The sequence below is a fragment of the Mastigoproctus giganteus genome, chromosome 7, assembly GCF_048544385.1.
Source record: "Mastigoproctus giganteus isolate SK-2022 chromosome 7, ASM4854438v1, whole genome shotgun sequence".
Taxonomy (NCBI): domain Eukaryota; kingdom Metazoa; phylum Arthropoda; class Arachnida; order Uropygi; family Thelyphonidae; genus Mastigoproctus; species Mastigoproctus giganteus.
The window spans coordinates 141,412,398-141,427,576 of record NC_143581.1 but is presented as its reverse complement, the minus strand read 5'-3'; the positions used below and the strand labels follow the sequence as shown (position 1 = coordinate 141,427,576).

General features: G+C 39.9%; 2 protein-coding genes across 2 annotated transcripts in view; one reads left to right on the top strand and one right to left on the bottom strand.

Annotated features, from left to right (window-relative positions):
- Nucleotides 1-15,179, bottom strand: part of LOC150083234 (uncharacterized) — a 480,979-nt gene that overhangs the window by 157,463 nt on the left and 308,337 nt on the right. The gene's annotated exons all lie outside the window — the stretch shown is intronic.
- The window catches only part of LOC150083235 (uncharacterized), a 242,844-nt gene continuing 242,721 nt past the window's right edge, over nt 15,057-15,179 (top strand). Inside the window, exon 1 of the mRNA XM_090378444.1 lies at nt 15,057-15,160. Coding sequence (XP_090234570.1) covers nt 15,057-15,160 — 104 coding nt within the window. The remainder of the gene's footprint in view (nt 15,161-15,179) is intronic.

Here is a 15,179-nt window from a genome sequence, read left to right as displayed (position 1 = left end):
CAGAGAAATCTCCTCTTCCTCCAATGAATGCTGCTGCATCAAATAATCGAGGCTCAAACATAAAAACGAATATTCAGGACACATCCATGGATATAATTGACTCCTCTAGACAGGAAGACCCAGTCTTAGAAATACATGTGGAAGAAGATATTGACACCGTTTGGCCATTCTTCTTCAAAAACAATAAACCGAAACCTGAACTCCATAAACCAGTCAGATACAGCTTCTTTTACTAAGCACCAATAATGCCTTATATTCTTCAATGGGATTGTAGAGGATTTCAAATCAACGATATTCAAGACTTAATTAATCGTTACTCTCCAGTTGGTTTCTGTATACAGGAAACCTATCTAACTTCTTAAATTTCTGCCTGCATAAAGAATTATTCTATCTATCGACATGATTGTAATACTTCAACTTCCGCCCATGGGGGTGTGGCCATCTTGGTCAGTTCAAAGATTCCAACTAAGCAAATTGTTTTGAAAACTGAAATTGAAGTTGTTGCTGTACATTTGATAACCCAAATTGAGTTAAAATTAGCATCAATGGTGCCTCTGTAGCCAGGTGGGCAGGAGCAACAGTGCATTGCACATGCTTCTTGATTAGACCGGGGTTCGAGCCCGTGACTACCAAATACGGAGGATGCGGAAAGGTCAGGGAATGACCACCGCATATCCCCGGAGCAATATGGCCTTAGTTGCTAATGCTCCTAAAAACCAAATAACAAACAAACATTAGTATCAATTTTATTTTATTTATTTATTTCGTATGATGTGATCAATACACGAAGGAACCAGTTTTTTCCTGCTTCCTTCGTGTATCGCGGCCGGGATATCCAACCAACCGGTTGGTTCGGCACCATCGAGATATCCAGCCCGAGGCGGGAATCGAACCCGTGACCTTTAGGTTGCCAGGCAGGCACTTTACCTACCCAGTATCAATTTATCTCCCACCAAGTCATACCTTCTCTTACCAAGATCTTAAAAACCTGCTATTACAACTACCTTCCCCTGTCTGTCTCTTAGGATATTTCAATGGCCACCACCTCTTATGGGGGTTCTACTAAATTGGATAGGCATGGCCGACTGATTGAAACCTTCGTAGATAAGCAAAACCTTACCATTCTTAATACCGGTGCACCTACTCACATGCAATTACCAACTGGACAAACTTCTGCTATCGATCTCTCGATATGCTTCCTGATTCTGGAATCATGGAATGGTCTGTTTTGGATGATTCCATGGGCAAGAAGAATTCTTGGATTTGGTTTGCATATACTATAAATAGAAACACTAACTCCAGGTTAATATGGAAGAAAATTAGGCAGATTTCTGGCAAATTTCCAACTGCCCCTTTACTAATTCTTTCGTGGAATGGGCAAGAACTCTCTGCTCCTGAGGACATAGCAAATGCCTTGGGCAAAACCTTTGCCTAAGTTTCTGTGGTGTCAAATTATTCTCCGGATTTCCAGAAAATAAAGACCATGACTGAACAACGTGCCATCAACTTTCGAACCTCAGTTTCCCTTCCGTATGATCAGCCTCTTCAATATTCTGAACTTCTACACGCCATTAAAACAACACACAACAGTGTTGCTGGGCCAGATTGAATATCTTATATCATGTTACAAAAGCTTGGTGACAACAATTTGCAAATAGTAGTAGTAGTGGCATGTGATGCAAGAAAGCAAGTGTATGAGCTTATGCAGCATCAGCCAAAAAAAAAAAAAAAAAAATCACACCATTCCCTCCAAATGCCTGTCCAGTTCCTCCTTAAATTTATTCAACCTATCAACTTCCACAACGACAGATGGAAGTTTGTTCCAGCAATTAACCACCCGCTGGCTAAAGGCAAATTTCCGCACATCTATTCTACATCTGTCCTTTCTTAATTTGAATTTATGCCCCCTTAGGTTCGTAATCTGAACAAGTGGAAAGATCCCATCAGAATTCAGCGTGCTGAACCCATTTAAGGCCTTATACACCTCAATCAGATCACCGCGCAGGTGCCTAGTCTCCAGCCACTGCAATTTGCAGAACTTAAGCCTCTCTTGATAAGAGGATCCCTTCATTCCCCTCACCAATCTTGTTGCAGTTCTCTGTACACGCTCAAGTAAATCTACATCCTTCCTAAAATGAGGCCTCCAGACCTGTACGCAGTACTCAAGGCGCGACCTGACTATTGCCTTATACAAAGGGTACTAGGAAAGTTTTGCAATATGATGCAACAATGAATCACAGGAAGCTGCTTGTTACTGCATGTTGAGACATGTTCATACGTGCATAGTAGCCGCCGCGCCAAGTCAATGGGCTCAGTTATTCATTAGTAGTGAGAGTGTAAAGTGCTTGCGATGGCATTGTGGTCACGAAATGAGATAAGGACAGTTTTGCGGTATAATTTCGTGCATGGTTTAACCATAGACCAGTGCTTAGAAGAAATGAGTCTTGCACTAGATGTTGATTGTCCACATCGTACAACGATATTCAGGTGGTATAGAATTCCAAAGGGGAAATTTCACTCTGGAGGATTCTGAGAGGCCGGGAAGGCCACGAACGTCAGTTACGGAGGAAAACGTTACTGCTGTGAGGAAAATGCTTGACGAAAACAGGCGAGTGACCTACCAACAGATAGAGGATACTTTGGGCCTAAATGCACCAGCAATTCGTTCGATTCTGCAAGATCATTTGCACGTGAAGAAACTTCGTTCTTTCTGGGTGCCGCATCAACTGACTGAAGAGCAGATGACACGACGTGTGACTTGGTGCCGGGAGATGTTAAAAAAGTTTGATAAGGGACAGTCTCGGTATGTGAACAACATCGTGACAGGTGACGAGACTTGGCTGTACTATTACGATCTGCCGACCAAGGCTCAAAACAAAGTTTGGGTCTTTGATGATGACGTCACACCCGTAATTGTCAGAAAATCCCGATCTGTAAAGAAGAAAATGATAGCTGTATTTTTCAAATCGAGTGGAATTGTGGAACGTGTCGTTTTGGACACGCAGAAGAAAGTCACAGCTAAGTGGTATACTGAACAATGCCTGCCTAAAGTCATTGGATCTATGAAGAACCTGCGGCCAAAGTCAAGAATGGACGCCTGGTACCTCCATCACGATAATGCTCCAGCTCACCGTGCCAAAGCCTGCACCGAATATTTGACCACGACAGGACTGAAACTTCTCGAGCACCCTCCCTACAGTCCAGACCTTGCTCCCTGCGACTTTGCACTGTTCCCGCATGTGAAAATGAAGCTAAAAGGGAGGCGGTTTTCCAGTGATGAGGACCTTTTACGGGCTTGGGACAACGAGTGTGCTTTACTCCCTAGTGAAACTTGGCAGAACTGGTTTAAAGATTGGTTTCGGAGGATAGAGAGGTGTATTGAATGTAGAGGAAATTACTTTGAAAAAATTAAATAAACAAAGCTGTATTGCAAAACTTTCCTAGTACCCTTTGTACAGAGGGATAATCACCTCCTTTTCCCTGCTAGCAAAATTCCTATATATCATTGACAAAACCCCATGACCTGCCCTGGCAGCCTGTCTGCATTGCTCAGAAAACTTCATATCTGCCTGCACAATTACTCCCAGGTCTTTTTCATTTTCTACCACCTTAAGTGTAGTACCACACAGTTGGTACGTTTCTCTGGGGTTACTTCTACTCATATGCAGTACTTTGCATTTGTCAAGGTTAAACTTCAGTTGCCACTTCTTAGCCCATCTGCCCAAATTATCCAGATCCTGTTGCAGTAGCACACTGCCATTACTGTCATTAACAACCCTGCCAACCTTTGTATCATCTGCAAACTTCGACATTAAGCCTGATATACCTTCATGAATATCATTGATAAATATACAAAACAACAGCGGACCTAACACCGAACCCTGTGGGACCCCACTAATAACATTAGTCCAAGAAGAGCAGCACCCATTGATTACCACCCTCTGTCTTCTCGCACTTAACCATCCTTTTATCCATTGTAACAACTCACCCTTAATACCATTCTGCTCCAATTTGTACAATAGTCTTCCATGCGCAACAGTGTCAAAAGCTTTCCTGAAATCCAAATATATGATATCAAAATTATTTTTTGCTGGTCTACTATAACCGAATATTTCCGGAAAACATTTTCCCCTGCTCTTGGCTTCGTGCTGCAGTTCTTGCCTTTTTGAAACCTGGAAAAGATCCTACCAGTCCGTACAGTTACAGACCAATTTCCCTCTCCAGTTGTCTCGGTAAATTACTTGAAAAAATTATCCATAATCAACTTGTTTGGATCATTGAAACGGAACACCTAATGAGTAATCATCAGCATGGGTTTCATAAGAACAGGTCCTCCTTAGATTGAATGATCAAAGCTGAGTCTGCAATTCGTAATGCCTTTGTAAAAAATGAACATTTTGTTATGGTTTTCATAGACATAGAGAAGGCATTTGATACTACCTGCCGTCGTGCCATTTTCAGTGATCTTTATGCTCTTGGTCTACGAGGCAACCTGCCTATGTTCATTGGGAACTTTCTCCAGAATCGTTTGTTCCAAGTTTAATATCACAACTCACTTTGAGCAAAATTTTTACAGAAAGGAGTGCCACAAGGGTCTGTACTGAGTGCAATCCTTTTTGCCCTTAGAATCAATTCCATCACAAAAGAATTTCCAAATACTGTTCAGACCTACCTTTACGCCAATGATCTCTATTTCTTGCTATTCTCAGAACATGAGATCCATTAAACAGCAACTGCAGATATCCCTTAATAAAGTCCAAAGTTGGACAAGGTTAAATGGCTATCGTCTATCACAGCAGAAGACTGTTGCAGTCCATTTTTGTAATCAATGGAAAATGCATACAGATCCTGAACTTCAGATGTCAAACTTTACCATTCCAGTGACTAACATCAGATTCTTGGGATTAATCCTTGACAGGAAATTAAATTTCCTTGAGCACATTAAATTTGTGTGTACATCCTGCCTCATAAAAAACTAAACATACTAAGAGCTTTATCTGTCTTATTTTGGGGAGCAGACCGTACATCTTTGCTGCTCTTATATAGAGCATTGATCAGATTCCGTTTGGATTATGGTGCTCCACTTTATGATTCTGCCCATAAGAGTACACTTCGATGGCTGGATCTTATACAGCATAGTGCATTGCGGATTGCACTTGGTGCTTTCAGTACATCCCCTACTCATAGTTTATACACTGAAGCTAATGAGCCCCCTCTTTACCTCTACAGAAAAACACTGCTTCTTAAGTATGCAGCCCAAATACAAAGTTGCTGGCAGCATCCTATTGAGCCATACCTCTTTAATCCGCCACTGCAAAATCTCTATAGAAACAAACCCACTAAAATAAGACCAGACTTACGCATTATTGAATTAACACAGGGTTGGAATGTTCCTATTTTCAACAGGCAACAATAATGAATTACTCTCAACCACCTTGGACTCCCCTCTACAATTAATCTGTGATACTTATCTTCACAAGGGGGGAAAGAATCACCTACCAATAATCAATGTGAAACAACTCCATGCATGCCATATTCAAAAATATGCTGGTTTTGTTCCAATATATACTGATGGCTCCAAATCACATTCAGCCATTGGAGCAACGACAGTATTTCCTTCTACTGTCATTTCGGCTGCTCATCCAGCTGAGTATAGCAGCTTCTCAGCAGAACTCCTCCATGCAATAAAATTAGCCTTAGAAAACCTGAATCACTACACTTCTGCAAAATACATAGTATACACAGACTCGCTCAGCTCAATTATAGCGATGCAAAATTCCTTTTACAAGGTTCACCCTGTGTTAAATCAAATCAGAAGTCTCCTATTGCAAATTGAAGAAATGTCATCAATCAGTGACATTTTGCTGGATCCCAGCACATTCGGGGATAAAGGGGAAAGAACTTGTTGACAAAACTGCTAAAAATCCATCGTTTTGATTTAACCTCCGTCCATGTTCCAGCCTCTGACTACAATCACATCATACAAACAGCATGTCTTGTGCAGTGGAAAGATCTACACCCAAACCAATAATAACACACACACACACACACACACACACACACACACACACACACACACACACACACACACACACACACACACACAGATGATATTAATGTTGGCAGGGTTGTTAAAGACAGTATGCTACTCCAAATGGATCTAGATAAGTCTGGAAAATGGGTTGAGAAGTGGCAACTGAAGTTGTTTAACATTGACAAATGCAAAGTACTGCATATAGGGTAGCAGTAACCCAAGGGACACATATCGGCTGTGTTATACAACACTCAGTGAAGTGGAGAGTGGAAAAGACCTGGGGTAATTGTACAGTGAGATGTGAAGTTTGCTGAGCAGTGCAGACAGGCTCCCTGGAGCAGGACATGGAGTTTTGTCAATGATATGTAGGAATTTTGCTAGCAGGGACAAGGAGGTGATTATCCCATTGTACAAGGTAATGGTCAGGCCACACCTTGAATGCTGTGTACAGATCTGGAGGCCTAATTTTAGAAAGAATGTAGAGTTGCTAGAATGAGTACAAAGAAGGGCAACAAGATTGGTGAGGGAAACAAAGGGTTGCTGTTATTCAGATAGGCTTAAGTTCTGCAAATTTCAGCACCTGGAGACTAGGCACATGCAAGGTGATCTGATTGAAGTATATAAGGCCTTGAATGGGTTGGGCAAGCTCAATGCAGATGGGATACTTCTTGCTTGGATTTAGAATTTGAGGGGACATAGATTCAAATTGAGGAAAGACAGTTAGGTGAAATAAGAGGGTTTTTTTTTTTTTTTTTTTTGACTGATGCTGCATAAGTTTGCTTTCTTGCATCATGTCAACTAATGCCAATAAGCAAATTTCCAAGCAGAGGGAAAAACTAGCAGACTAAGAAAGCACAAAATGGCAACACAGAGAAGGAGTAAGCTTAGGAGCACAGGTTTTGAGTACAAGTAGAGAAATACCATCAGGACCTGGAGCTTAACTGTTAAAATTCTTTTGGCATCCTTTTTATGGAAGACTACAAGAAGCATTGAGTGGAGTGTACTGGAAATGGTAGGTGGTGGTTTACCAAGATCATCAATACATTAGTTAGAAGGCAAATGCTCCACAAAATCTCTATAAGGTAATAAACACTTACAGACAGAAGTGTCTCAGTATGCACAAGGTTCCAGGAATTGACATTCCCTGTGAATAAAGGCTGCCTGTAGGTTCAATCCCTGCCCCTTTCTTCTGGAACATTGTTCTGGATGAATTTCTGGCCTTGGATCTCGACCCCGTGGAAAGTCTGGCCTTTGCGAATGATATGATTTTCCTTGTAAAAGGTAACATGTGAGTGGTTGTAGAACAAAAATCAAATGCTGCCCTCTTTCAGCTGCAGAAGTGGGCACAAATGCACATGTTAAAAATATCGCCTGAAAAAATCAAACAAATACTTATAAAAGGCAATTTGGACATAAGAAGACGTCCACAAATCAAAATTAACACAACTACTATAAAAATGGTAACAGAACTAAAATATCTTGGAGTAGTCTTTGATTCAAAATTAACTTTTTATCCCCATTTGACCTACTTGTCGAAGGAAGTGAGAAATTATGCAGGTATAATTGCCAGGATCAATCGAGCAGACTGGGGGACTCAAAAGAAAGACCCTGGCAATCATATACCATGCAATGTTCCTATTACCTATGGAGCCGGTGCATGGTTCACCCACTCGACCATAAAGTGTAAAGTGTGTTTAGGGTCTAACGGCACTAGGGTTCCCCCCATCTCTGTGTAGTATACATTGTTGTGTGTTACAGTACCCTGTAAAGGCCAGAGATTTAAAAATATATGGATATTGTAAGTGTAATGTCATGTACCATTGTTCTTCTGACCATTTAGGCATTGGGCCCCTAATGAGATGTACCATTGCCCACACTAAGTCACGTGGAGACAAGTCAGGTACACCAGTATTTTTATATAGTACTCTGGCAAGTCCAGCCACCTAATTCCCTAAGATTTCAGTGGCTAGGACCTTAAAAAAAAAAAAAAAATCTTGTGAAGACACTGGAATTGGAAAAGACAAAATGTTAATGAGCGCAGTTCAATTTTACATAGTTAAATTTAGACGTGTGGGGCATACGCTGATGTATAGATAGAGTAAGGGGGGAGACTGAAGCCTGGGGGAAAGGCAAAGGCAGAAATATGGAGTCGATAGAGCAACCCTAAGTGATCAGTGGGGCATGCCCATCCCCCCCAGGCAAAGAAAGAGGGGGCTAGTGGGGGAGGGAACAGGTTGTCCCTGCCCCCACCAGGGAGAGGGGAAAGGATAGGACCACACAAGAGTGTGGTTTGGAACCAATGGCCACTGCATAACTGTGCACATCAAGTCATGATGTTCCTGCTGGAATGTCCATACTGAGGGGAAAGCACAAGGGGACAGGGTTCCGTCCGGTAGATAACGCTGTCGTGAGAAGTCGGATGAGTTGTCATGCATGGGACATATGTCCTGTCAGGTCTGTTTTCTGGTTGTCTGAGTTGGGTTGTCAGTTTAGGTTGTCCTGTTTGGTAGATGACACTGTCGTGGGAAGTCACACTCATACAGTTCGTACATGGGAAAATTGACCTGTCAGGTCTCTTCTCTGGTTGTCTGGGTTGGGTTGTCAGTTTAGTTTGGTTTAGTCGCTTGTTTGATCAGAGTCTCTTTTGGTGAGATGTTACTCCTTCAGATTTCCAGTCAGGTCAGCACAGTCATTTACGTTTGTCCCGTAAGGTCTCTTTCTGGTTGTCCGAGTCGTTGTCAGTTTAGGTTGATCTAGTCGCTCGAGAGAACAAGGATAACTTCTGGTCTTCAGAAGAGTGTTGTACTCCTTTGGATTTACAGGTACTGATTGTTAAGGTCCTCGTCCTAGTTGCGGATGTCTATTTGTGAGTACTCTTAGGGTAGTTGCGGATATGTTCTTCTTCGGGTGAAGAGATCCTGTGGATATTGGGTCAGGGCTTTGTAGCTGTCCTCATTCTCTAGTAGATGATGTTCTTGGTTTTGTGGCACAAAGTGCAATCTAGTTATTAGAAGACACTGAAGTTCTTCATAAAGTTGGCAGTGGTGCATGACGTGTTCCCATGATTCTGGTTGTCCATAGTTGGCATAAGGGTGTGTTGCTTGTCCGAGGGCAGAGAGTTTTACTCTGATTGCTCCACGCCTGAGAGAGGGCGTGGAGGTGAATGGACACTTCAGCAATGTTACTCCTGCCACCAATTCAATAGCTAATAAAATTACAGACTGGTTTGTCCAGCGAGTCTATAAACAGGCAATTACAAACATCCCAACACTCCTTGTTGGATATCAAACGGTATTACCTCAAAAAGGCAAACTGGTAGTTTTTTGCAGAACATACATCAGATCAGCTGCAAAAACAGAAAAATGAGTGGTCTAGATCAGGCAACTTTAACCCAGACGAGCAAGCACTGACTATGACAAACATTTTAACAAAAACAGCAGACCTGTCTATCTCATGGAAAAAACCAAGACACCAAGACTAGGAGAAATTTTCGAAGAGCCAGAACATCTTGGCCACAAAATGAGGTGGATGTACTGAGAGATTCTTATAGAACTCTCAGGAATCAGTATACTGCCATCATAAGGGACAAAAAAAAAAAAAAAAAAGGAATGCTGGAGGCACTTGGTGGGAATCACTGGAAACAACAACCCCTGGGGAGTTGTCTACAGAATAGTGACCAACAAGCTGCCAAGAGGAGATTTTTTTTTTTTTTTTTTTGTAGTTGTTGGTGCATCGGCTTCTGTGGCCATAATGCATCTCCCAAGGTTTCTGCAGTACTTTGATCCAAGCCCGAGGCGGAATTCGAACCCGCGACCTTTGGGTTGCTAGGTAGGCACTTTACCCACCCGGCTAGCCCGGTTGGCCCAAGAGGAGATGTCTTAGAAACTACTGTCAAACCAGATGGAATCCCAACCCTGTGTTGGGTGGACTCTGTAAATAACATCCTATTATTCAGACCGAAACTGGGGGTCATTCCCCCACCCAGCTGGTAATCATAAAAGAAAACACTGAATATGACAATGCCAATATTTAACCTCTGTTTACTATACAAGACAGAAATAACACTATCTAAAACCAAAAACAATAAATGCCCAGGTTTTGACCTCTTAGAGGTTGAGATTATTAAAAAATTAGTGGAAATAGTACCAGACAAATTAATAGAACTATATAATAACTATATGGCAGAAGGTATATTCCCAAAAATATGGAAAAAAGCTGTATTAAGATTAATTCTCAAAAACCCGGAGAAACCCCCTACTGATCCCAAATCATAACCAATAGCCCTACTCCCAGTACTAGGGAAAATATACGAAAGACTAATATATAGGAGATTAGCCCAATACTACACAGAAGCAGGTTTACATTCCAACAATCAATATGGCTTTAAGCAGGGAAACTCTATGGAGGATGCAATGCACCACTTACTGACAACAGTTAAAAACTCAGAGGAGAAATATGCTGGCAATCTCTGTTGACTTTGCTGGGGCATTTGACTCGCTCTGGTGGTTTATTGCCCTTAAGAGACTCTGCCAGGCAAATGCCCCACAAAACCTATATAAGGTGATAAACAACTATCTTACAGACAGAAGTGCCTCAGTGCTCACAAGGTTCCAGGAATTGACACACCCTGTGAATAAAGACTGCCTGCAGAGTTCAATCCTTGGCCCTTTCTTCTGGAACATTGTTCTGGACAAATTTTTGGCCTTGGATCTGGGCCCTGTGGAAAGCCTGGCCTTTGCAGATGACATGATTTTCCTTGTAAAAGGTGACATGCAAGTGGTTGTAGAGCAAAGATCAAATGCTGCCTTCTTGCAGCTGCAGCAGTGGGCACAAATGTACATGCTCAAAATATCGCCTGAATAAAACCAAACAAATACATATAAAAGGCAATTTGGACATAAGAAGACATCCACAAATTAAAATTAGCACTACTATAAAAATAGATACAGAACTAAAATATTTTGGAGTGTTCTTTAATTCTAAATTAATTTTTTATCCCCATTTGACCTATTTGGTGAAGAAAGTGAGAAATTATGCAGGTATGATTGCCAGGATCAGTTGATCAGACTGGGGGCTCAAAAGAAAGACCTGGCAATCATATACCATGCATTGTTCCTACCTGTTATCACGTATGGAGCCGGTGAGTGGTCAGCCATAGTGAGAAACAGGAATAAATTAGAATCGGTACAAAGGACAATACTTCTCACCATTACCAGAGCATGTCGCATATTGAGCACACCTGCACTACAGTTTCTCGCCGGAGCTCTCCCACTTGGAAGTAGCCTGGAAGTAGCCAAAAGTGGCTTGTATTATAGACTTAAAAAGTTAAAGTTAAAAACCCATTATAATTATACCTCAATCAGCACTGTTTCACATAACATGGAGCAGTTTCGGTATCAATTATCAGTGCTATGTGGAGTATTGCTGTGCTTTGTTACGTGTGATTTTTTTTATAATAAAAAAAAAAAAAAAAAAAAGAACCTAAAACATGGATAAGAAGAGACCACTGCCCAAAGAAGAGCTTGGGCTCTATGCTAATATGAGTGACTCGGAATTTTTGACAAGCTGTACAGTTCTGGTTTTGACAGTGACAGTTATGAACCTTCTGACAATTCAAGTGAGGATATTGAAGATGAAGCCAGCTTCCAGCATGAAGATAATCCTAATTCTCCACAGATAAGTACATTAAATAATGACAATAACTTGTGGAATGAAATAGCACGAGAGTCTCCACAATTTATTTTTTGAAGAGAACATTGGTTTGAAAATGGACACAACAGAATTTAGTGTACAAAAATTGGTAGACCTGTATTTTTTGGAAGAGTTTCTTACATTATTAGTCGAACAAACTAATTTATAAGCTTTGCAAGAAATTGAAAAATGTTGACAATAGTGAAAATCTGGCGTCAAGATGGAAAGACACTGGCATCTCAGAAATGAAAGTGTTTCTTGGACTTTTGTTACAAATGGGGCCCTGCTCTTTTCTTTCAATAGAGCATTACTGGAGTACAAGTGCGTTCTGTGTTGGCGATCATTTATGAGTGGAAATAGATTCCAGTTGATATTACAATATTTTCACTTTGCAGATAATTCGTTACAATCTGCTGACAGGCTATACAAAGTAAAACTGATTTTGAATCATTTCAATAATATTATGTGCAATAATTACATACCGAATAAAAGAAAAAAACATCTGTATCAACAAATCGATGATGTTGTGGCATGGGAGACTGAATTTCAGCCAGTACATAAAAAATAAAAAGTACATATATGGAATCAAACTTTACGAACTGTGCGAGTCCAATGGCCTTGTTATGAAAAAAAAAAAATTACTCCGGTAAATCAGAAGAAACTGTACCAAACATTGGTCATACTGCTGAAGTTGTGCTATACTTGCTTGACGACTACTTAGACAAGGGATTATGTATTGTATATGGACGATTTTTATAATTCTGTTGTTCTGACGAAATTGTTGTCTGCTTGAAAAACTTATGTATGTGGAACATTGTGCATCGACAGAATCCAAAAGAAAATCCAAAAGATTTGGTGATGCGAAAATTGAAGAAAGTGGAAGTTGCATGGCAACGAAATGGCCCTGTTGTAGTATATAAGTGGAGGGATAAAAGAGTTCTCACTATTTCTAACATACACATTGTTGAAATGGTCAAGGTATGCAATAGGAATGGAAAAATTTTGATAAAAACAAACATAATTTGAGATTACAATAGCAGAATGTCTGGCATAGATTGATTGGATCAAATGCTCTCGTATTATTTGGTGCTAAGAAAAAATCATCAGATGGCCGAAAAAAATTGCATTACATATTATAGAAATATATATACATAACACATACATCCTATTCCGTCAAGTTACAGGTTCCACCATAAAATGTCCGAAATTCAGAGACACATTCATTGAATCTTTGATTGGAGAAAAAATTCTAAATGTTTCAAAGATTAGGTCTGAACATGAAATTCATTATTTAGAGGCTATACCACCAACTGAAATAAAACCCACGCCCGTCTAAGCCGTGTTGAGTATGTACAAGAAATGAAAAATGCCGCGAAACACCAGCTCTTTGTGTAGAACGTTTCAAGAAATATCACAGATAAACAATATTATTTTCGTGAGTTTTAGTAATACACTTTTGTGAATAAAATATTTTTTTTTTTGTGAATAAATTTTCTGTTTTCTGATGCCATCGTTTATTTTTCATTCTTATCCCAGAGGCTCACTATCCATCAGTTGCACATATTTGCTACGAATATACTTGTAGCTGCCCCTGAAAGGCAAGTCATACCAGTCCGAGTTAACTTGTATGTGGTGTCCTGGGCCAGATTGCCAAATACGAGTTAACTCGTATTTGGCAGTCTGTGTTAACTGAGAGCATCACTGTATTCAAATTCCAATTCTCCATTTGATTAGCCCTCATGTTTCCAATATCTCTACAATGTCAGCATTAGATAACTAATCAGTACTTCAAATTCACCAAATTTATTTATTGTACTCCTAGCATTAGTGTACAAAGATGTATATGTGCACCAGTTTTTGCTCTTAGTAGCATAGTACACAGCCCACATATAAGGTGTAATCAACAAGTTCCCAGAATTTTACTATAAAAGTTTATTTGAGTGAACAGTTGGGCTTACTAACCTAATCACCTTCAAAGTATCCTCCTCGTGTACACTTGTTCCATCAGTCTTCCCAACCTTTGAAACATTCTTTAAAATCACAATTTTTTTTTAGCATATGTAGGGCCTGCTTTGGTATTTTCATTGATGTTATCCACTTAGCAAAATAATGACCCCAAAGCTCCATTTTGTGATAATTAGTTGTTTAGGAAACAGCCAGAAGTCAGATGGTGCTGGACTTGGTGCATCATGGCCTTAGTTGCCCTTGCACCATAAAAACCAAAATCAAATCAAGATCAGGAGCGTAGGGAGGCTTCTACCCTTACAGTAGTCTTTGCCTCACATTCTCACACAAACATGTCAAAACATCAATGTAATAAGCAGCAGTAATGCATTTCCCCCGGGTCATAAATTTGTGGTGTACTCTGCTCTCATCATCAAAAAAAAAAAAACAATTGACATGGCTTTGACATTGGATTTTGTTGCAAAAGACTTCTTGGGTTAGAGGACATTTTTGTGTGCCATTTGGATAATTCCGCCTTGGTCTCAGGGTTGTAGGCAGACATCCAACTCTCATCCCCAGTGACCACTTTTGTTAGGAAGCTAACAAAATAGCTGCATAGACTTTTCAAAGAAATCACCTGTAATGGCTTTCTTGCAGTCTATTTGGTTGTCTGACAGCATGCGTGGAACACTCTTTGCACACATGTGATGCATCTCTGAGTCTTGCATCAGGATTGTGTGCTAATTGATTAGTAAATTAAAAAAAAATTTTTGTTCATATAAATTTGTGAAAATTCTGTTAATAAAATCGTGTTATTTATTTTATTTATATTTTTGTTTTTATTTTTACTCTGATACATCCCTCTTCCTGGAGACCAGAGCATATTATATCTGTTATAACTGCTTAAGACAGCATGTTCCATTACTGATAGAAAAATGCTGTAGTTAGTAATGGAACATGCACATTTTGTGGTTACATATGGATTTGATATTGAATGATGCATGCCACTCTTAGGCACTGAATTTTGAGTTTTTAGTGTGGAGTGAAATATTCTAAAAAAATATATATATATATATATTCTACCCTTACTTAGTAGACGATGGGGTGACTACATTCTACAGTCTTCTAACTGATGATCACATATATTACTCTGGATCATTTCATGAAATCATCTCTTCCCCTAAATATTCATTAAAATACAGTATAGTACAGTATTTATATTTTGAGTTATTAATTTTTTATGACATAACTTTTGGACACCATGTGTCAAAAATGTGTGCTACCAGTTTGTTATTCTTTCAGATGATGATCAAGAAAATAATCATTTGTGTGTATTAACCTTTGTATACTGAAAATTTGACATATAGAAGAAAGTTTTATATACTACATGGCAGCATCTAAAGAACCATTCATAACGAAGCTAAGCTTTTCTCCTGCAGAATCTCCTGTCACCCATTTAGCCAGGAACTTAAATGAACTTTCAACCATATGGTAGGTGTTATCAATGAAT